The following is a 23,868-nucleotide window of genomic DNA, read 5'->3' on the forward strand; positions in this document are numbered from 1 at the left end:
ACTGGTGCCTTGTAGATAGTGGACAGGCTTTGGAGAAGTGAGTTACCAGCCACAGAATTCCCAGCCTCTGACTTGATCTTTTAGCCACAGTATTCATGTGGTTAGGCCAGTTAAACCTCTTGTCAAAAACAACCCCTAGGATGTTGACGATGCGGGATTCAGTGATGGTAATGTTGTTGAATGTCATGGGTGATTAGGTTTTCTCTTGCTTGAGGTGGTCATTTCCTGGCACTTGTGTGGTGTGAATGTTGCTTGCCACTTATCAGCCCGAGCCTGAATGTTGTTTGGATCCTGCCACAGTATGTGAGGAGTTGTGAATGGAGTTGGACACTGTAAAATCATTAGTGAACATCCCCGATTCTCACCTTATGATGGAGGAAAGCTCACTAATGAAGCAGCTGGATGTGACTGGGGATAAGACAATGGCCTAAGGAATTCCTATGGTAATGTCCTGAGATGATTGATCTCCAGTAACCACAACCATCTTACTTGTGCTGACCATTGGCTGGGAGAGCAGGGCATCAGGACATAGATGCCTGGACACAGCCTGGATAATGAGTGTTTCTGCTCAGAAAATGTGAAATGCCAAGACATATAACATTTACTAGGTACAGAAATGATCTATTGTGTTACTGTGAATGGGCAAACACTGAGCTGGAAATATGCAACTGAGGTTGTCTGCTCTTTAATGCTATCCTGCGAACCCTGCTATAAAACTGCACACATGGATGTTGAACAAGGGTAGAATTGGACTCAGCTCTGATGATTCCTGCAGTCAGATAGCCAGCTGATACTCACTGCCTAAGCTCACACATGAAAACTGGTATAGGAAAACAACAAGGAAATGGTAATGGAATAAATGGCCACTTGGGTGAAGTACTGGAGAACTGGAGAGTGGCTGGCAAAAGTGTAACGGTATCCCAGCAGGAGAGCGATTGGCACATAAGCTTGAGTGAATCATAAATGCCAGCATGGATTAGTTGAGCCAAATGGCCTGTTTGTGCTGTAGACTCTATATAATTAAGTAGAATGGTATCCTGACAGGACAGTGACCCGGCACAGGTGGGACTGTCTCCCAGCAGGAGTGACTGACACACTGACCCATATGACACCAGAACAGAGGCTGAAATGAGTGGAACCATACCCCGAAAGGAAATAAACTGGTACGTGGGAGCATAGGTTATAGGGCATCTTCAGACGAGGACAGGAAGCTGTCAGAAAAGGAAAGAAAATTAAAAAAACATTTTTGAGGTAATAAGATTGCTTTAAAATTCGCCTGTTCTCTGTATTTTCCACTTTAATACATTGAGTACAGCCACTGCACAGCCACGTAAGCCTAGGACTAGCTGTTTACTGGAGTATTTTAAAACCACCTTGGAAAACGAAAATTCAGGTTGACATTCTTTTCCAGTCTTCTGAGTGGCATCACCATCAGATTGGTTGACTGTTGACTAATTAGCTTGTTCAGTACTTCATGTCCTTGGCAGCTTTTAAATGTGCTTCATTTGCCCAAAGCAACTCAACTACCATCATCGAGGGGACGTGGGTTATTTTTGCTAATTGAATTAAAAATGCAAGTAATTGGCTGAGATTTTAATCAGTTTTGACTCAGTTGGTGCATGCACAGCCCTGTGGGTAACTGACTCTGACTGACCTGTGAAAGGGTCTCAGGCTCCATCCCCTGTTTACACTGAGTTAGTTAATCTTACCTGGGAAGGTGATTCAGTCTTGCAAAAGGCCCTGGATCTGGGAAGGAAAAATATAGCCTCTGCTCTGTGTGTGTGTGTGTGTGTCTCTCCGTGACTGTGTGTGTGTGTGTGTGTGTGTGTGTGTGTCTCTCCGTAACTGTGTGCATGTGTGTGTGTGTCTCCATGAGTGTGTGTCTGTGTGAGAGAGTGTGTGTGTGTGTGTCTCTCCGTGACTGTATATGTGTGTGTGTCTCTCCGTGACTGTGCGTGTGTGTGTCTGTGTCTCCATGAGTGTGTGTCTGTGTGAGAGAGTGTGTGTGTGTGTGTCTCTCCGTGACTGTATATGTGTGTGTGTCTCTCCGTGACTGTGCCTGTGTCTCCATGAGTGTGTGTCTGTGTGAGCGTGTGTGTGTGTGTGTGTGCATGCGTATGCATGTATGTGTGTGTGTGCGTGCATATAAATGTGTGTGTATGTGTGTGTGTGCATATGGCCCATGTGTGTGCAAGAACCAGATCAAACTCAGCTGCAATATCCCTGGCGGTTGCATGGTCAGTAGCAAGGACTAAGGTCCCCAGCCCCCATGAAACCACACACCAGGAGCATTAGTGCCATTAGGAGAGGAGGGAGGAAAGTTGAGCAAAATAAACTGATCAGTTTTGTAAACCAAAAGAAATTAAATTTATACATTGCTTTTCATACCTCAGGACATCCCAAAGTGCTCACAGCCAATTAAGTATTTTTGAAGTGTAACCACTGTTGTAATGTAGGATGTGCAACAGCCAGTTTGCGCACAGCAAGCTCCCATAAACAGCAAAAGTCATAATCACCAGATAATCTGTTAAAGTGTTATTGATTGAGGGATAAATAGTGGCTAGGACACCAGAGAGAACTTCCCTGCTCTTCTCCAAAAGTGTACTATGAAATCTTTTATGCCCACCTGAGAGGGCAGACTTGGGTTAAAGTCTCATCGAAGGGAGGCTCCTCTGTCAGAGTAATTCCTTCAGTGTCAGCCTAGTTTCTGTGGCTGAAGCCTCTGAAGTGGGATCTAAACCCACAACTTTCTGACTCAGTACAATGTTCAATGTAAGTGATGGCTGTTGGGATTTAGGGATGTAAATTTGTGGTGAAGGATGAAATAGAGATCAGACGCTAAGTGTGAAATTACCAGGGCCACAGAGGGTGCAGCCTCTGTACATAGCACAATGCAACAAAGCCAATCAGTAGCTCTTTATAGACTGGTGGTGCCTTAAGGCAAATTCAAATTCACAGCAAAAGTATTAATGGGAGATGGACAGAGGGGAGTCTTTAAAGTTTCACTTGACTGTTTAGATCATATTCATCTGTGTAGTTTTAATGGATTTCTTTTTATCCTGTTCTCTTTAGTCTATCCCCAAATCACGCATGACTCCCCAGCTGACAGTAGTGATATAATCCTGTCTTTCTGCTGGCTGTTAGGAGATGTATCCACCCTTTTACAATTTGTGTGGATTACAGCTAAATGATACAAAAATACTCTTTGTGCACTGCACTCCTGTGCATTTACTGTGTCCCCTCTTTGTGCTCCCTATAGCTCATTAGAGTGCCATTTAGAAATGGAGATCTGCACAAGCATCACTGTTTTCTTCTAAAGTTGCTGAAAGAAGGTTAGTGATCTTCTTCGAATTAAAACTAAATGGTGTTGCTGACCTGAGAATAGATGCTGAATCAGCCTGATGCACCATGTGTGCTGAATTGTGGTTCAGTTCTATACCATGCCAAATATGCTGAATGTATTTGCAGTCCACCCACCACCTGAAACATTCACTCCTTCCATCAGCAGCACACTGTGGCTGCAGTGTGTACTATATACAGCATACATGGCAGCAACTTGCTAAGGTTTCTTTGAAGGCACTTCCCTCCCAAACATACAAATTCTATCACCTAGAAGGACAAAGTCAGCAGGTGTATGGGAACACTATCACCTCCAGGCTGCCTTCCAAGTCATACATCATCCTGATTTGAACATATATTGGCTATTCCTTCATCATCGAAGGGTTAAAATCCTGGAAATCCCGACCTAACATAATAGCTTCTCCACATGGACTGCAGCGGTTCAAGAAGGCAGCTCATCACCACCTTCTCACAGGCAACTAGGAATGGGCATTAAATGCTGGCTTTACCAGTGACATCCACATCCTTAAAGTGATTTTTTTAAAAAGTTGTTCGGGGTAGGGGGCATGCCCCATGAAATTTGTGGGTCTACATTGGTGTCAGATCTTGGGAGATCACCACTTTTATCTTGACACCCCATTCACTACCAGAAGCCTGAGCATTTGCATCTATATTATGAGGAGGCTGGGTCTGATTATCCCTATGATGCTCCCTCCCTCCCTCCTTCCATCTGGAGAAATGACTGGCTTCCACTCGGCACTACCGTGGCAAAATTCCCAACAACAGTGGCAGTCCCTGGGGCAAGTCAAGGGTATCACATTTGTCTGCCATTGGCACTGCACCAATTTCAACCTGCCCCCTTCATATGGTCGAAGGGTTTGACAACGCTCCCCAAATAGATTAACGTGATAGATGACTGCCTAGGGAATCCATTCCTCTCTAACTGTATCTCAGCATGGATCGTTATAAGGTGGTTGAGGACGGAGGCAGCACAGGTGAGTGAATGTGAATGGTACTTACCCATGGCAATAAATGAGATGTCAGAAAAAATGTGCTATGTGACCTTGCAAAGTGATGACCAATAGTTTTAGTTTGTCCCACTAATTGGTGACTGTGATGTTTTTTATTGTTGCTGCATTACAATTTTAAACCAGAAATAAGATGAAATACACTGGACCTTAAATCCCTGTGAGGAGAAAATATATAACCAGCACTGTTGGATTTTATGGAGTACAGATTATTTACTTAGTTGCTATAAGCAGTGAAATTCATCAGCTCTGTTTATGTACCTGTAATAAAAATGTTCAGAATTCAGTGTTTGCTTTATACTACCTCTGGGTTCTATAGTCCCATTTATTTGCATTTAATACATTCCTGTCCCAGAGCAGTACTCGTTCTCTCTGCTGCTAGATGAGGTGATGTCACAGAGTTACCTGCTGTGACCAGCCTGCTAGACAACATTACTACATGAGGTGCTAAGTGCATTGTTGCCACAACACATTTCCCAGCTTGAATTGACTGCGACAGATACACTGCAGAATACTTTTATGACTCCATTGTGTGGGCAAGGGAAACAGAGCAGCAAGCATATCCCCAGCTAGTTTCCAGACTGCAGATTAAAACCTGTGAACTGTTTAAATTATTTAACACGCATTGCTGTTGTGTTTTATTTACCATGTATTTATTTGCTAATTTTCTTCCCTTATTTCCAGGAGTCAATTGCTATGATGACCCCCAGAGTCAGATGCTGATCAGCACTTACTGAATTGGCCCTCTCTTGACAAATGGCCAAACTGGTGAAGTATTAGAGGGTACCTGGAGTACTGTTCACAGTTTTGGTCCCCTTACTTGAGGAAGGGTGTAGTGCATTGGAGTCAGTTCAGAGGAGGTTCACTAGATTGATTCCAGAAATGTGGGGCTTGTCTTGTGAGGAAAGATTGCACAGTTTAGGCCTATACTCGCTACAATTTAGAATGTTGAGAGAAGATCTAATTGATGTGTATAAGATGCTAAAGGGGATAGACAAAGTAGACGTGGAACGGATGTTTCCCCTTGTGGGGCATTCTAGAATGAGAGGCCATAGTCTTAGGCTAAGGGGTGGCAGATTTAAATCAGAGATGAGGAAGAATTACTTTTCTCAAAGGGTCGTGAATCTGTGGAATTCACTACCTCAGAGTGCAGTGGATGCCAGGACGCTGAATAAATTTAAGGAGGGGATAGACAGATTTTTAATTAGTAACAGGTTGAAAGGTTATGGGGAGAGGGTGGGAAATTGGAATTGAGGCCCCAAATGAGATCAGCCATGATCGTATTGAATGGCGGGGCAGGCTTGAGGGGCTGAATTGTCTACTCCTGCTCCTAGTTCTTATGTTCTTATGTTACGTTCTTACCAGGTGCACTTGGAATTGTGGCGCTAGCTGCTGTCCTGTGTGAGTGTGTGCATGCGTTCAGGTATGTGTTGTGTTTTCGTGTGTGCATGTTGCCCTGAATACCTTCTGTGTCCCGTTGTCCCTATTGAAAGGTTCTCTTTTCCGGTTAAAAGCAAAATCCTGTTGATGCTGAAAATCTGAAACAAAAACAAAAAAATGCTGGAAACTCCCAGTTAGCATCTGCGGAGAGAACAAGCAAGTTCACCTTCTGGGTTTGCACCTGAAGTGTTAACTTCTATGTTTGTGTGTTTCTATTAACAGGTTCTACGCTTGCAAGTTATCATTAAAAGGTTCTGTGTGCTTGTATCTCCAAACCAATGAACAGGCATCACACTCCTTCCTGGCCTTTCATATTTGTGAGCAGCATTTCAGCCACTTTTAGGAAAGAGAGTTATGGTGCATCACTTTCTCACCTTTATACTCAGCCAGTCTCCATTGGCATGCTGGGCTCTGCTATTAAATGGAGCCCCACAGCAACAAAAACAACTCGAGCCTTTAATCTGGTTAAATGTCCCAAGGCAATTCACAGGAGCATAATTGATAGAATGTGACACCAAGTCACTCGGACAGGTGACCAAAAGTGTGGTCAAAGAGGTAGATTTTATGGAATGTCTTAAAGGAGGAGGGAGAGAGGAGTAGAGACGTGGGGAGGTTTAGAGAGGAAATTCCAGAGCTTAGGGCCTAGACAGCTGAAGGCACGGCTGACAGCAAGAGATGGCAAATGTGCAGGACTAGGTCATGCTTTATATTTCTATAAAAATGTCATCCTTATCCTGATAGTTAAATCACAGACCAACAGGTTTGTGGCTCTATGATGCCATCCGATAAGGGAGACCGGATCTCCTTCTGTTAGCTCCAATGATGCAAGGGTCATTTTATCAAAGCACAATCCTTGCAATGAGTATCGCCCGCTGGCAATTTCCCACTACGTGCTCCGGTGTGCAATGCTTCCCACCGGGAGCATGATTTTGTAAAATCAGCCCGACAGTGTGAAAGCAATTAATTTTGGACACCTGCAGCCAGCAAGCAACAGCAAATGAGGTGACTTTAGTTCCATCTCGGTGAGCCAGGTCTGAGCTAGAGGTGAAAGGACAATTTACGGTGTCAGTCATTCCCTCTCTGAAGGTGAACCCTGAGTTTTCTGTATTTGCAGTTTTTGTTTCTAATTGCGCACAATGCTGGTCAGTCAGTAGCTGTAGACAGAGGCTGGCATCCCAGCAGGAGCCCAGCAGATCCCAGTTACTGAGCTTAGCAAAACTGGCAAGTATATTATATTGCAGCTGTCATCTGTGCCACATCAATGTGCCACTAATATGGCACCAAAAGACAGTTTAAATTACAGCTACTGATCAAAGCATTAACCCATTATTTTGACCTTACAGCCGCTGACAGACCTCCTGTGTATTTCTAGCATTTATTGTGACCTTTTAGAATTATTTTTGTTACCCACACTGAGATGTGTAATTATTTTTATGATGTTGGTGCTCTCTGGGGCGATCTACCTAAAGGTCTCTAAGTGCTTCTGTAACACTTAACTGTGCGAAAGCAGCTCATCAAGATCTTGTCACCTCAGCAGCCTGACAGTCCTTCCTCCCAGGCCGGCAGCTTGTTACTGCAGAAAATGAGCTAACAACTGCTTGCTGCTTCTCCCTAAGCACAGGGCATTGAGTTAAGCGCTACACAGAGGCTCTTGTACTGGCTTAAGCTGTAACTCACACCCACCTGCTCTCAGACATCTTCTCCTGTGACACTGTTACTCTGTCGTTCAGTGCTCTGCTGCTCAACTTCTTGCTCGTTTTCTGCATTTAAGAAGTTAGGACACAGTCACTTAAATGACACAAAGTACAACAGACATCATGTTTAACTATGTAGTTTGGGTTAACAAATGGCAAGTAATGTTCAAGCAACAAAAGTGCCAGGCATGATCATCTCCAACTAGAGAGAATCTAACCATCTCCCCTTGATGTTCAACAGCATTGTCATCACTGAATCCCCACCATCAACTTCCAGGGGGTTACTACTGACCAGAAACTGAACTGGACCACCCATAGAAATACTATGAGGAGAATTTTTAGCTTGGTGGGCGGGCGAGTGCCCGATCCAACCGAATGTAAAATGACGCGCGATATTTCAGTCGGCAGGCATATGCTGGAGTCGGGAGCGTGCACACCAACAATTAAAAGGTGTATTATGGTCATTAAAAAGGTAATTAAAAGAAATTTTTCACTGCCCATCCAACCTTCTGGTTGGCGGACAGTCGGAAAAGCCAAGGGGCCTTTGCATTTTTTAGGAAACCTCATAATGTGTTATTTTGAAGAAGCTCAGAGAGCTGAGGTTCATCCTCAAAGTACGCCACCAAAAAAGACTGGTCATTTAACCCATTGCTATTTGTAGGGATTTTACTTTTCAAAAATCAATGGCTACATGTCCGCCTTCACAAATACAGTAACTAACTTTGAGAGTAATCCATGAAGCATGGTGAGATGCAATAGGATGTATATAAAAGCAGACACTGTTTTATGGAGGGATTGAATGGTGAAGCATTCAGCTGCTTAAGTTAAATAAGTTCTGCTTGGACACACCATTAGGTTTTACATGCAACCTGGAATTGTCATTGTGCCATATGCGGTTGAAACATGTGATCAAAGCTGGGAGAATGCTATCTGCAGCTGGCCTGGGACTGCTGACGTGCACTTTTTCCAGTTTAAACTTATATCCCCTGCAGCAGAAAGATGCAAATCCCAGTCACAGCTCCACCGCTCCCTCCCAACACCTGTGGAACATATGCCAGTTTAAATGAGTAATTGTAAAATACTGCGAATGCTGGAAATTTGAAATAAAAACAGAAAATGCTGGAAAAACTCAGCCAGTCTGGCAGCATCTGTGGAGAGAGAAACAGAGCTAACGTTTCAAGTCCGTATGATCATTAACACTTCCTTTGTCCTGTGTCCATGACATCTTTGTCAAATCTCTCTGAGCTCCCACCTAACCCTGACCTTCTATTTTGCTTCACCTGCTCCACAGTATAAAATCCATCACATTTCTACCTCTTCTCAGCTCCAAAGAAGAGTCTTACAGACTTGAAACATTAACTCTGTTTCTCTCTCCACAGATGCTGCCAGACCTGCTGAGTTTTTCTAGCATTTCCTGTTTTTATTATTAAATGAGTGATATATGGGCTGTGGTGGGAGCTGTAATAGCACTAAATGTGCAGATCACCACCCACCTCCTCCCCACTTTCTGTGGTCTCACTCTACTCACGAGGCCCTGCATCAATCCTTAACTCCTGCCAAACCACCAGCTACCCATAAAACCATAACATAGGAGCAGAAGTGAGCCATTCGGCCCATCAAGTCTGCTCTGCCATTCAATGAAATCATGGCTGATCTGATAATCCTCAATTCCTCTTTCCTACCTTTTCCCCATTACCCTTGATTACCTTACTGATTAAAGATCTGTCTATCTCAGCCTTGAATATACTTAACAACCCAGCCTCTACAGCCCTCTGTGATAAAGAAGTCCTCACATTCACTACCCTCTGAGAGAAGAAATTCCTCCTCATCTCTGTCTTAAATGGGCGACCCCTTAATCTGGGATTATGCCCTTTGGCCCTTGACTCTCCCACAAGGGAAACAACCTCTCAGCATCTACCTGTCAAGCCCCCTAAGAAGCTTATATGTTTCAATAAAGTCTCTTTTCATACTTCTAAACCAATGAGTACAGGCCCAACCTACTCAACCTCTCCTCATAAGAAAATCCCTCCATACCCGGGATCAACCTAGTGAACCTTCTCTGGACTGCCTCCAATGCCAGTATATCTTTCCTTAGAAAGAGGACCAAAACTGTTCACAGTATTCTAGGTGTGGTCTAACAAGTGCCTTGTATAATTTTAGCAAGACTTCCCTATTTTTATACTCCATTCTCTTTGAAATAAAGGCCAACATTCCATTTGTCTTCCCTATTACCTGCTGAACTTGTATGCTAATTTTTTGGGATTCATGCACAAGGACTCCCTAATTCCTCTGTGCTGCAGCTTTCTGCAGTCTTTCTCCATTTAAATAACATTCAACTCCTCTATTCTTCCTGCCAAAGTGCATAACCTCACATTTTCCCACAGTATATTCCATCTGCCAAGATTTTGCCCACTCACTTAACCTGCCTATATCCCTCTGCAGACTGTGTCATCCTCACCACTTGCCTTCCCACTTATTATTTCCCACCTACCCTCCTGCACCATGATAAACTGATGTGACAGAATTCACCCTCCTCACCGTCAAACACCGGAGAAATCCACAATTACTCCGCTGCTACTCCTATCTGGCTGTCAAACTCCCATGCCCTTGAATGCCTCTGTACAACCTGCAGCCCTCTGCCAAAAGGCTAGCCAGACCCTCCTGACATGTGCAGGCTAAAATCTGTAAGGTTTTCGCACTCTTATTTTAAGACGAGACCGGTTTCTGTTTAGTGATGGCAGAAAACCTTGGGAATTATTGAAAAGGCAGATGAATGCCATGAATTGCTTTCCTCTCTGTTTCTATGTTGGGATTTTGTGAAGTGCACACAACAGTTTCTGTATCTTTCCCTATGCATATGTGTGAAGGGTTTCAATCATGTCCACCAAGATAGATTTCTTGCACTGGATGGGAAGGGAGACTGGGAGAGCAGCTGGTGGGGCTTGGGGAGGAGGCATCAATTTTGGTTCTGAAAGCCTAAAGGCTGGTTGGATGCCAATGGGTTCTTCTTTTCCCAGAGGGTAATCAACCTCTGGCACACGTGATTAGTGAAAGTCAATTTGCTGCCAAGTCTTCAAAATAGAGTTGAATAAACTACTGTGAGTGGAAGACAGGTTATAAAGAGTAGGTGGGGTACAGGGATAGTCACCATAATCTGCTGCAGCTTGCTTATAAAGGATTGGAAATGAAATTCCTAGAACCTTATCCTAGGGGTGTTTCTTATCTATCCCAGGAAATTGCTTGCCAGGGTGGGTGGGAGGAGTAAGCCTAATGATGTGTCGAAACAGTCCAATGTTGGGATGAGACAGCCTTGATGGACCAACCAGTCTGTTTCTTTTTTGGTTTGTTCACGTGAGCCAATCTGTGTCATGCTGTGGTATGTACATTTTGCTGATGACAAAATTCTCAATGCAAATGCTGCAGTCCTCATACTATACCATCCTTGTTACAGCTTTTGGTTCAAGAGAGGTTTTAAAGTCTGGCAGCTGCCAATAACATAACAAAGTGGCCCTTGATAATAAGAGGTTGTGGTGGAAGAATTAATCCAGGCTGGTCTCTTGGTTAAAGTTGGTTTATTTCCAAGACACCCTGAAAAAATTACATTACACAGCATATACAGCACAGAAACAGGCCATTTGGCCCAACTAGTCTGTGCTGTTAGCTGTACTCTACACAAGTCTCCTCGCATTCCAGCTGCCTCGTCTCAGCCTTTCAGCTTAACCTTCTAATGTTTTGCTCTGGCACATCATGAGTGTCACAAATGGAGATGTTTGGGTTCTGCCAGGGTGAACTCATCCATATATAAAAACAAAAAAACTGCGGATGCTGGAAATCCAAAACAAAAACAGAATTACCTGGAAAAACTCAGCAGGTCTGGCAGCATCGGCGGAGAAGAAAAGAGTTGACGTTTCGAGTCCTCATGACCCTTCGACAGAACTTGAGTTCGAGTCCAGGAAAGAGCTGAAATATAAGCTGGTTTAAGGTGTGTGTAACTCATCCATGCCTTAGTGAGCAGGACTCCACCTTTCAGTCTGGAGATTGTAGGATCCTACTCCAGAGACTTGTGCACAAAAATCTAGGCTGATACTGCAGTGCAGTACTGAGGGAGCACTGCACTGTCAAAGGTGCCATCTTTTGTATTAGACATTTAAATAAAGGCCTTGTGTTCCCTCTCAGGTGGACATAAAAGATCCCATGGCACTATTTTGAAGAGCAGGGGAATTCTCCCTTGTGACCTGACCAATATTTATGTTACACCAACAACATCAATGAGAATAAAGCAGATTAGCTGATCATTATCACATTGCTGTTTATGGGAGCTTGCTGTGCACAAACTGACTGCTGCATTTCCTTACAATACAACAGTGACTGCGCTTCAAAGAGTATCTCATTGGCTGTAAATCACCTTAGGTCATGAAAGGGGCTTTATAAATGTAAGTCTTTCAACCCTTTCTTTCATTGCTGCACTGAGCAATTCTATCTAAAGGTTCCAGTGAGAAATTTCAATACCAAGATGAGTGGCTAGCCTTAGTAATCACCAGAAGCACATGATTTGCAAACTGTCTGCTTTCCTGGTATATTAACCAATTGGTGCAGAAAACCCTGCCTGCTCCTGGGAATGCCCCATTGTGAGTTGGATGCTCTATGGAGACGTTTTCCCAAAGGAGGAAGGGATCAGGGAGTGAGGTTTATGGCAATGGAGTGCTCAAGGGCTCTGCTGGGGAAGGTCAGCAGTCTGGGTGTGCGGTGGAATCTGCAGAGTGGATCTCATAAGGAAATTTGAAAATACAAAATTGAATAAATATTAATCCTTTAAAGTTCAGTTAAGATTAACAGGGAGGGAGCTCTCCATCTGCTCTACTTCGGTATGTTGGCCAAGAGCTGCTCTGAAGGTATATACAAACGTTAGTAGGCTGAAAAATCCCATCAGCCCTGCAGATCGAGGATGGTTTTGGTTAGAGGAGCAGGGAATCATTTTGGAATTGTGTTCGAGTGCGTGTGTGTATGAAACTCCCTCCAACTGCTCAAATACTACCATGGAAGAGTGGCCCCAATGGCACCAGCTCATCATTCTGTGTTTCATCTCCAAGTGAGACAGCTTCATCAAACAGCATCGTGGGTCAGGTTTGAACAGGTTGAATCGTTGTGCGCATTTTAAAAGACACCTTGTATGAAGAGAGAAACAGTTAATATTTTGAGTTGAATATGACTCTTCTTCAGAACTCTTCCCCAGTTCTGATGAAGTTATGTTCAATTCGAAACATGGGGCAGGACTTTTGGGGGGTGGTCAGGCTGGCGCGGTGGGCGGGTCTGGGGAGTGGCAGAGAAACAGTCCGCTGCCCGCCATCGCCAGCCAATGTGAAATGCATGCTGCCGGGGTGGGGAGGCAGGAGGAGGACGAGCACTGAAGTCTGCGCAGGCGCTGGAGGTGGGGAGCGCACAATGAAAGCTCCCTGAAGGCAGAGAGCTGTCTCAGGGAGCTGAAGAATTTAAAATCAAAAATAAAGATTTGGAAATTCTAAAAAAAAATATCACCACATAGGATTCACTCGCATGAACAAATACATAATAAAAATTATGTCAAAACCTTTTTTTAAAATTAACGTCGGAAACCTCATCCCACCCGTGGATGAGGTTTCCTCAAAAACGCAAAAGCCGCCTGGTCGATTTGCCCGCTTGCCAACCGTAATGTTGGAAGGACAGCGAAAAATCTCTCTCTATTAATAAATTAATGACCTTAACAGGCCTTTTAATTGTCAGCGGGCGTGCTGCCAACTCTCGTGCGCATGTGCCTGCTGACTGAAATATCGTGTGAGTGCGCGATGACATAGGGATCCTTGCCCGACATCATCGCACGCTGTTTGATGCCCGACTGGGTTAAGCGCGTGCCTGTCTGCGGGATGTAAGATTCTGCCCATACACTCTGTTTCTCTCTCTACAAATGCTGCCATTTGCAGCACTTTCTATTTTTATTTCAGATTTCCAGCATCCACAGTATTTTGCTTTGATCTTGAATGACGAGTTGAGGAGTGCGTCAGTTTTGAAACTTTTACCTTTTCCAGTTGGTCAAGAATCATGAAAGGGCGATAGAAGGCTGGAGGCAAAGCGAGTGCAATATTCCAGAACACTGCATAACCACTTTCTGCTCTTTGATTGGCCAGAGCAAGAACGGAATCCTCCACTGCTGGAGACAACTGGTACCCTGCAAAAATATGAAGAGTCAATTGGTACATTCACACTGACCATTGATTTCCCTGTAGTTAGGAACACAAATACAAGCAAGACCAGGTCATGTGGTCTATCAAGCTTGATCTTACATTTTATTAGCCACAAACTTTGCTCCCCACCAAACCTCCATACCATTTAAAACCGTTACAACAATAACTTGCTTTTATATTGAGCTTTTAATGAAATAAAAACATCCCAATGTGTCTCATCAGAGTGTAATCAGTTGGAATTTGACACCAAGCCACAAAAGGAGATATTGGGACAGGTGACCAATAGCTTGGTCAAGGCAACAGGTTTTAAGGAATGACTTAAAGGAGGTGGGAAAGGTAGAGGTGATGAGGTTTAGGGAGTAAATTCCAGACCTTAAGGCTCTTGTTTGTTGCCAATGGTGGGATAATAGGGCTTGTTGCCAATGGTGGGATAATTAGAATGGGGAATGTGCAAGTGGCCAGAATTAGAGGAGCACAGAGAGTTTAATGGATTTTAGGGACGGAGGGGATTACAGTGCTAAGAAGTGGTAAATTTACTTTCCAAATAAATAAATATCTATCTCCTTTTTAAGCATGTCAACTAATTTCTGCATCAAGTGTTTTTTGAGGCAGTGTGTTCGACATTGTCCCAATCTTTAGGTTTCTTTTCTGGATTTGTTTTTAACTGGTTCAGTTCAAATGATAAGATTTTGTCCCCCTTATTCTCGGTTTCCAAATTAAGAGTCAAGAAGAGTCATTCACCTTCTATCCTGTTAATTATTTTTAATCTCTCAATTATCAGATCATCTCTTAACCTCATCAGCAAGGAATAAAAATCAAGGTTACCCAGTGTCCCATTATAGTTAGGTATACTATTTTACATTAACTGTCATCTCATTTTGCTTACCAAGTTTCCTCTGCTGAACATTTCACAATAGTTGGCTGTGACAGCTGAGCCCAGAACCATAATGACACAACAAATTAATGAACAATGAAATGTGACACTGGAACAGATGTTTTATTTATTGACAATAATTTGAGCTTTTACTTCCTTTATTTTTTGTTCTTGAGATAAGAGTGTTGCTGGCACGGCGAGAATTTATTGCCCACTGCTAGTTGCTCCAAGAAGGACTGGCGGACCTTCTTGAAATGCTGCTATTCATGTGCCACTGGCACTCCCACAATGATTAGGTAGGGGGATTTCCAGATTTTGGCCTGGTGATGATGAAGGAGGAACAGTATATGCTCAAATCAGATGGCATGTAACTTGGAACTGGTAGTGTTCCCTTGATGTTGCTGCTCTTATTCTTCCTGGTGGTAGAGGCCATTGGAGTTGGAGATACTGTTGCAGTAGACTTGCTAAGTTACTGCAATAGATCCTTTAGATAGTATACACTGGCCTGTTGTGGAAGGGGTGTATATTAGAGGTGGGGGTGCCAATCAAGCAGACTACTTTGTCTTGGATTGTTTTGAACTTCTTGAGTTTTAACTTACTTGCTCCTCATTTAACAGTGTCTGAATTTTTAAATCCTCATCCTTGTTTATAAATTCCTCCATGGCCTAGCCCCTCCCTATCTCTGTAACCTCCTCCATCCCTACAACTCTCTAAGATTTCTGCACTCCTCAAATTTTGGCCTCTTCTGCACCCCCTTTTTGAATTGTTCCACCATTGGCAACCATGCTTTCAGCTGCCTTCTCCCTACGCCCTGGAATTCCCTCTTTAAACCTCCCTGCCCCTCTCTCCTTTGAGGTGTTCCTTAAAACTACTTTCTTTGATCAAGATTTTGGTCATCTGTCCTGATATTTCCTTCTGTGGCGCAGTGTAAACATGTCTTTACTGATAATGCTCTTGTAAGTGCCATAGACTGTTTTTGCTGTGTTAAAGGCGCTGTATAAATGCATGTTGTTGTTGTTGTTGAGTGACTGCACACAGCCTGGTGAATGGTGAGCGTTCCATTGTATTCCACACTTGAGCTTTGTAGATGATAGAGAAGCATTGACATGTCCTCTAACATCCCCACCACCTATCCTGGAAGCGCTCACTCATTGTCGGTTATGTTAAATTAGTACCTTTCCACACTCCCATTCCTCACCCAAGTGATTCATTTATGAATCAAGAAAATGAATGCTGACAGGCTAGTTGGTCATGGGTGGAGGGCACAACGATCAAGTTTGATCCTGTCACCATTCACTACATATATATATATATATTTACATACACACTTTCTATTGGTGGTGGGGATGGGTGGCTGGGTGGTGATCAGCAGAAAGACCCTGGATGATATTCACCTTCCTAGCTCCTTAATCCAGAGGCCCTGAAGCCAATAGTAATTCACCATCGGTCACTGGGCTGGGATCAGTTAGCTTAGCACAGACCAGACAATGAACCTGGGGGGACTTTCTTAGTCTGTCGGGCCCTGCTGCTCACTAGGTACTGTATGCCACAGCTGATTTTTAAATTCACAGCGTTTCCTGAAATGAACCCTTTTTGATTATCCTTGTGGCGTACGGTAGGTCCATGCTGATAGGACGATCTGACAGTTCACTTTGAAGGTATGCTTCCAATCCCACCCTAGAGGTGACTCACGGGGACAGGGATTTTGATAACATAGTGTTCACAGCACAGAAACAGGACATTCAGCCTAACTGGTCTAGGCCGATGTTTGTGTTCCACATGAGCTTTCACCCACCCTATTTCATCACACTCTATCACATGGAGTAGTTGAGGCATGTGGGACAGACGTATTCAATGGAAAGTTGACAAGCACATGATGGAGAAAGGAATAGGAATCTGTGCGGTTTCTTGAAACGAACTTTCTTTGATTATCCTTGCGATAAGTCTTGCTCCTTCATGTGCTTTCCATTAAATACGTCATCCCATTCACCTCAACTACTTTAAATGGTAACGAGTTCTAATTTCTTACCACTTGCCCGAATTCTCCAATATAAGATGGCCGTCAGTAAATACAATGATGATCCTTAGTTTTGGTCTACCCACAAGTGAAAACATTTTCTCTACGTCTACGCTATCAACCACTTCATAATGTTAAAGGCCTCTATTAGGTCACTCCTCAGCCTTCTCTTCTCTGGAGTCATGTGGGTTTAACTCCCTGCTTTTATTCGGTTAAAGGCCTTGCGTATGTTCATTGTTCTTCCCCTGTTCTCCTCACAGCAAAGAGGAATTAACGGAGCAATTGAAATCAACCGGCTTTGTTGAAAGAATGAAGAATAGAACTGTGTACCTGTGGGTAGCAGTGGCAGTGCATTTCTGGTTCCTGAGCATCACAATCACCATGGAACTCACTGACTTAAGTTAGAATGCCAAACGCAGTGGAAACCATTGATCGTGCCAGAAGAACAGGGGAGATAAATCTGTTTGTGTTAGCAAACAGCTCACTTCCATGCTGTCTGACACTCAGAGTCAATCACCTAATCCTTTCCCATCTGTTCGGATTTTTATTTCTTATAAGATTAAAAAAAAACCGCAAACATACACACAATTAACTCCTCAGAGTAACTGAAGGACTATGTAGCAAAAACTGAGCAGGAGACACTCACCTGGAGTGATGGTGGTGGGAGTCCCAGTGGCAATGGAGGACAAAATGCTGGAGTCTGTTCCTCACAGCAACAGTAGAACCTTCCCTCATAGCCTCTTTGTTTCATTTATTTATAAGGCTTGGATTGCACAGAAGCTAAGTGTTTGTTTCAATCTGGAGGCTATTTTCACTGGCTAATAGGTCACTGGGTCCGATGCATGAGACATGCTCTCAGTTGCCCTTGGCAGTGTTAATTGTTAATTTCATTTATTAATGCAAAATCTTTATCAAAAGTGAATTGGCTGAATCTGTCAATAATTTTCAGGAGGGGGTGTACAAGTTACAAGTTTGTATTTTCTTATTTCTTATTTGTATTGTCTACCTTTACCTGGAGTTTCTCTCCTGTAGGCTCTGACTCCTTTCCAAAGTGTCAGTTCCAACCCAAGTGACCATTCTTTGTAGTTGAGCGCAGAAAGCTACTACCTGTATTGGTGAGCTATTTGACTGGGATAAAATTTGGCCTTCACCTGAAATGAGCACAGTCACTTTCCCACGGAGATAACTTGACAGTGACCGGGAGTCTCCTCTCTACCAGCCCTAGTCCATTGAGGAAGATGGTGACGCCCCTCTGTCCCACCATCTAGGAACAACTAACTCAGCACAAGCCTAAGATCAAATGCGGTATATGCCTCAGTATCACAGATGCGTGCTGCATTGTACCCAGTAAGCTTGCTCTGGTGAGTGTGAGATAAAGTGGGTTATTTCTTAATTAAACATATAGTTTAATAGAACAGGCTCTTTCTTAACACTGTAAATGTTACCTATTATTGTGCATCTAGGTGCATCATTAAAAATCAATGCCTGTCCATTTTGTTGTGTTACAAATTCCAATGTCCACATTCAATAATGAAAAACGCCTTTGTAAACTTTTCATGCTGCAATTACACCCTCCTTGCAGTGGAGGTACTACAGCTTCATCTGCAGAATCTTCATCTTCCTTCACAACACCACAAGAGACTGGCTAGCCTTTTTTGCAGGGATGAGTTCTCTATATGCACCCAATACGGTCATTTCATAAACTTAAAAAGGCCATTTTACAAATAATTAGAATTGTTGGTTGTCCTAAGCTATCCTTTTTTGAAACTCTATTAAGTGTATGCAGAATATTAGTTGTGCAGTTAAACAGACTGGGGTCTCAGTTAGAATCTGACCCAGAGTAATGGGATGACTTTTCTTGCTGTCTTTTTACTCTCTATCAGCTGTTTCTTCATCTTTCTTCCCTCCAGCATCTTCTGTGCTGATTTCAGTCTTTCTCTCTCAACCACTATAAAGGTCCTGCACAAGATAAGCCAGGCAAGTTTCTGCAGCAAAAGAACAGGGCATTTTTCAGCGCACGTTTCCATTAAATTGGCAGTCTCATTCAAAGAAACAATAAGGATGTGTGAAAAATGGAATACTTCATTGTAGGAGATAAGGTTGGAAATTAAGCAGCTTTTATATTGGATTTCAAGCCACTGGCCTAAGCCCCTCCAGTGAAGTTACTTCAGGGTCTTCAAAGGCTGTGTGAGACTCATGTCGGGAAGTAATAACAATAACATGCCACAGAACCAGTTTAAGGTAGGTGAAATTATTCTATTGGAACAGCCTAGAGGGATTGGGGAGCAATACTCTGCACGTAACCCTTGCTAGAATGATTTCTACTGGTTTGGAGTGGAACTTCCTTCCTTGTGCTAAGTTAACAAAATTGTCAAACCATTAAAACTGACTTGTGAATGATTAATATAAAATAGAACATAGAGGAAACCAATCCAAACAAATTAATCCATTCATCAAAAATAGGACACAGTGTAAAGGGTTGAACTCCACAGTGTCAAAGGCCTAAGGTAGGGTTGCCAACCCTCCCAGAATGGCCGAGAGTCCCCTGGAATCGGCCTCAATCTCCCGGTGGCCAAATAAAACATTCCAGGAGCACATTAGCTCTTGGCAACGGCAGCTAGGACCAACTGCTATCCAATCACAGCTCGTGCTTGGGTACCATCTGATCTTCCCTGCATCAGGGACTGGCTGTCAGCCAATTACGGCCCACGTTCAGGTACCAGCTGACCTCCCTTACGCCAGGAACCCACAGAAAAGCCCGACTCGACATTGGCGGAGGCCGCTGGCAGAAATATCCTAACAGCCTACAGACCACACAATGAGTGCTCCGATCGGTTGAGGCGATGCCCACTCGGGCTGAATGCTGGTTGAAAGGGCACTGATTATGAGCCAAGGTAAGGCTCAGATGAGACTAATTAGTGTTATTAATTAGTGTCGGATTGAATTGGTAGTGACCAGGTGGACTGTGGTGCACTGCGGATTTCCATTCCCCGTGCGGAGCTGGGAGAGGAAGGAATTGTTCAGACTCAGTAATGGAATTTAGTGAAGACAGGTTCATTCCCTCTCATTCAATGTCACACTTAATCAGTGTTCACAATCAAACAGAAACAACCGATGTGACTCGAGACCAGGTGACCAGCTTGATGGAGCACAGCCATGTAGCTGCTTTCCACTGTATCTTTCTAGCTGCCAATCTCACATGTATTACATTGAACTATATAAAATATACAGCACAGGAATGTCACAGTGTCATGACACCACTTCCACCAGTTTCCCATGATGTCACTTCTGCCAACATCTCCTGGAATATGTCCAGCCAGAGTTGGTAACCCTAGCCTAAGGCTGTAGCCAGGGAGGGATTGATATTTAAAGTGCACATACACAGTTTGAGATGATGCTCAAAATTGACTGTTGGAAGCAACGGTTTATCCAAGACTGGGTGTCACACACGTTCAAAGGCAATGAAGGTATCAAGAGAAGTGGTGGAGAGGTAGAGGTAGAACTGGAAGTCATTGGCGTTTAAGTGGACGACATTGCCAAGGGGAAACTGATAGATGAGGAAGAGAAGGGGGTCCAAGGATGGGAGACTTGAGAGGTGGCGTGTAGGGCTAGGAATGGAAGCCAATGGTTTGTGGTCTGTCTCACTAGACCTGGTTGTGGGGACATTGAGGAAACCACTGAAATAATCAGTTGCACACTGGGCACCTTCAAATGAGAAGAGGAAGAATATTTCCCTCTTTAATAATTTTTGCAATCTAATATTTAGTGCAGCATTTAGTACCAGTGCAGTTAAATTGTACATAGCATTTCAGTGCTGACAGCATTTCCCTCAGCTCCAAAAATGTGGGAGTTTAAACATTTATATATTTTCCTGCCCATCATTTACTTGACTCGTATGATTAATGTGACCCTCATTTTCTACCACGCATATTGGACAATGGTTCTGCCAGTGCACCACTGGTATTCAGCTGAGTGGAGAGAAAGTCAATGCAGGAGAATGAAAACGGACAATGGAGGGAAAAGAAGAGCTGACTGAGGGAGATACCCAAGAGCAGAGTGGGAGATGTCATGTGGAAATGAGCAGATTTCCATGTTCTCAACCTCTCCTACCTCTCATTGTTTGCCAGACACGGAGTCTGGCAACTCCTGCGCTATTATCACTGCTCTTGGTTTATTCCCAGCATTTCTTATGTAGTTCTGCATCATTTTCTGGAAGTCTCTTATTCCAGCCTCCCTGACTCCTTTTGTGAAGGAGCTAGCTTGGATTCTGTAATGATTCTACAGGCACAAACAAGCCTGAGGCACCTTGGCAGCTCACAAGATGACCGGAGTGATACTGAAAACTTGGCACATAGGAATGATGGGCACTGAGAAAACGCCTGCCACTCTGACATACAGCAATGATTCATTAAAGCAAAACAGTTTGTTAATTTGAAGCTTCACATTTTTGACATGACAGATTTCTGTATTGTGCATATGTTGGTGGGTTTGTAAAGAGAAACAGAGGCATGAGGCAATGCCATTGGCATTCTTTCCTTGGTGAACCTGGGGCTACTTGATAGCAGATGACATCACATCGGAGCCTGATCCTGTCCCCACCTGATGTCTACATACACTAGAATCATTGAGTGATCAGGATTGATTTGCCCCAGCAAACACAGCACTACTGGGACTAATTGTATGAAAGAAAAAAGAAAGACTTGCATTTACATAGTCTCTTTCACAAGTTCAGGAGGCCCCAAGGTGCTTTACAGTCCATGAAATACTTTTAAAGTGCAAAGTAAGAAACACATCAGCCAATCTGTGCATGGCAAGCTCTTACAAATTGTAATGTGATAAGGACCAGATAATCTGTCTTTAGGTGTTGGTTCAGGGATAAATGTTGGCTAAAATACCAGGAAGAACTCCTTTGTTTTACTCAAAATAGTACCTTTGGATTTTTTACACCCTAACTCAGAAGGCACAAAAGGCCTCAGTTTAATAGCTCTTGTGAAAGATGGCACTTCTGACAATGCAGCATTCCCTTGGTACTGCACTTGAAGTGTCGGCCTAGATTATGGTAATTTGAGTCCACAGCCCTCTGACTCAGAGGCAAGAGTGATACCCACTGAGTCTTGGTAGCACCCTTGGCTGAGTTCAGCTACTCAGTACAGACTGGGAATCAAACCTACCCAATTCCTTAATCCATAGCTCAATTTTGCACTGCCTTTGTCAACTGAAGCATCAGGAGAGGTACTGATTATTTCTGATAAGATAATTCCTCAATTCCAGCATTGATACTGTGTTAACAAATAACATGTCAGAGCACTATATCTGTAATTCTCTGACCTGTGCTCCCAGTGATGTGACTCCTCAGCTGGATTGAGGATGGCAGAATTACAGTTTAAAGCCTCTTGGCTTTGGGGATCTTGCTGGTATCATAATGTAATTGCTTCATTTGAAGGCTACTGTCAGCATGAAGGGTGGAAGTGATAAATTTGGCTAATGTACTTGATGGTTCAGTAGGTAAATGCTTCATTTGGTGTGGAACAAAACCATACAGACTGGAAAATCCTAGATTCTATTCCTAGTCTGTGCTGAGATATATCTGATCTTAGTCAGGGCAAAAGCTGGGGATAGCACAATTGGCCTCAGTGCCTGCTGGGCTAGGAAGGGGGAGGGGAGTGAAAAGGTATTCAATAACCTCCCTGGAAAGCACATGTGTGCGGCTGCTGAGTGAAAACATAATCAGACTATTCTGCTTACCATGGTCCAATAGTCTAATGACACTCACCATCCAAGTTCAATCATGGGAGAGGTACTGGATGTCTAAAGGTCCGTGTGGAACTATACCCCAGAAAGAGTCAGCACTTTCAGGAGAAGCCAGAAAATTAACAACAACGAAAATGCTTTCAGTATACCCACATGTAGCTGTGTTTGCTAAATAGAATGTTGAATGCATTGCTCCCCTCACCATTGGCAATGCTTACAATATTCTGTGCTTGCCAACGCTGTGTGAGCTCTTATGATTCAATGTAAAATCATTTACCATTAGATGTGTTAATGTAATAGCTGAATGGCTTAATTAATTTTGAGTGGGTAATAAGTTCTATTTGACAATTCATTATTTTTCCTTTAGGGGGTCAGCAAATAGCTTAACTCATTCACTGCACGCTGGCAATGTCACCTCACTTGACCCAGATTCAACCCATTCTCTACAACTGTTCCTGGGAATTTCTGTTTAAATGACAGTCATGTTTTTATCTGCAAAAAAAGTAAAACAGCAGGAACCTGAGAAATATTGGACAAGACACTAGGCTGAGGTCCTGTCTGCGCATTGAAGCGAATGTAAAAGATCCTAAGGCAGTACTTCAAAAGTATTTTATTAGCTAGGCTAAATGTGAAACTTGTCTCTCTTGACAGTGTTAATTAGTTAGTGTACTACCCAGTGCAACTACACCATTCGGAGCAGAAACAGGTTCTATGACCTATCACCAGTCTGAGTTCATCTCACTCAAGCGTAGTAGAGGAGTGTCACAGTGGCCTCAGGGCCCTAGGTTGGGGGAGGGGTGGTGGGAGGGAAAATGTAGTTTGAGTTCCCACTCTTGATTGACAAGATACCAGGGTGTGTTATGTGTGGACAGGATAAGACTTGATTGTGATGCCCTCCATACCCATATGGTATACCAATATTCCTGGGTTCCAACACGAAGAATAGCCATGCTGACAAGGTGCTGGAGTGTAGGTGGAATCTATAGTTCCATAACCCAGCAGGTGGCAACACTCACACTGGGGAAAGTAATAACTTTATGTTAACAGGGTTGACTTTAGCAGCACACGAAATGAAAAGTTCCAGTAATTCTCTCCTGCTTAAAACATTTCTCCCCCTTATCACCTTGAATATAATGGTTTTCTGTATCCTGCCTCCTTGCCAATTCCTTTGTACTCCATATTTCTTAACATCTTTATAATATTTTTAGCTTATGCCTCCTTTGATTCTCCAGACACTTCATGGCTCTGCTTCTCTGTGGGTGTCTGAGAGGCTTTATCAGCCTGTCTACCCTCATGCGTCATGAAATTGTGATGCTTCATAGATGCCAAAGCGTCATATTTACAAATAGTTTTGTTAAATGAATCATTTACTCTCTATTACCTAGGTGCAGCTGTGCTTTGAGTACTAGGGATATGCTTTATGTCAATAATTCTCACCTTTCTGTTCATCTTGTGAGCAGCAAATGAACATAAACCATGTCCCCAACAGCGACTAAAGAGAAATCCG

The 23,868-nt window shown here is 43.3% G+C and overlaps 1 protein-coding gene across 1 annotated transcript in view; it reads right to left on the bottom strand.

The window, feature by feature from the left end:
* Nucleotides 1–23,868, bottom strand: part of LOC121288258 (MORN repeat-containing protein 1-like) — a 66,429-nt gene that overhangs the window by 13,886 nt on the left and 28,675 nt on the right. Inside the window, exons 2-3 of the mRNA XM_041206759.1 lie at nucleotides 13,555–13,703; nucleotides 7,491–7,567 (exon numbers count right to left, since the gene is read on the bottom strand). Coding sequence (XP_041062693.1) covers nucleotides 7,491–7,567; nucleotides 13,555–13,578 — 101 coding nt within the window. The 5' untranslated portion in view covers nucleotides 13,579–13,703. The remainder of the gene's footprint in view (nucleotides 1–7,490; nucleotides 7,568–13,554; nucleotides 13,704–23,868) is intronic.

This window comes from Carcharodon carcharias, chromosome 15, assembly GCF_017639515.1.
Source record: "Carcharodon carcharias isolate sCarCar2 chromosome 15, sCarCar2.pri, whole genome shotgun sequence".
Taxonomy (NCBI): Eukaryota; Metazoa; Chordata; class Chondrichthyes; order Lamniformes; family Lamnidae; genus Carcharodon; species Carcharodon carcharias.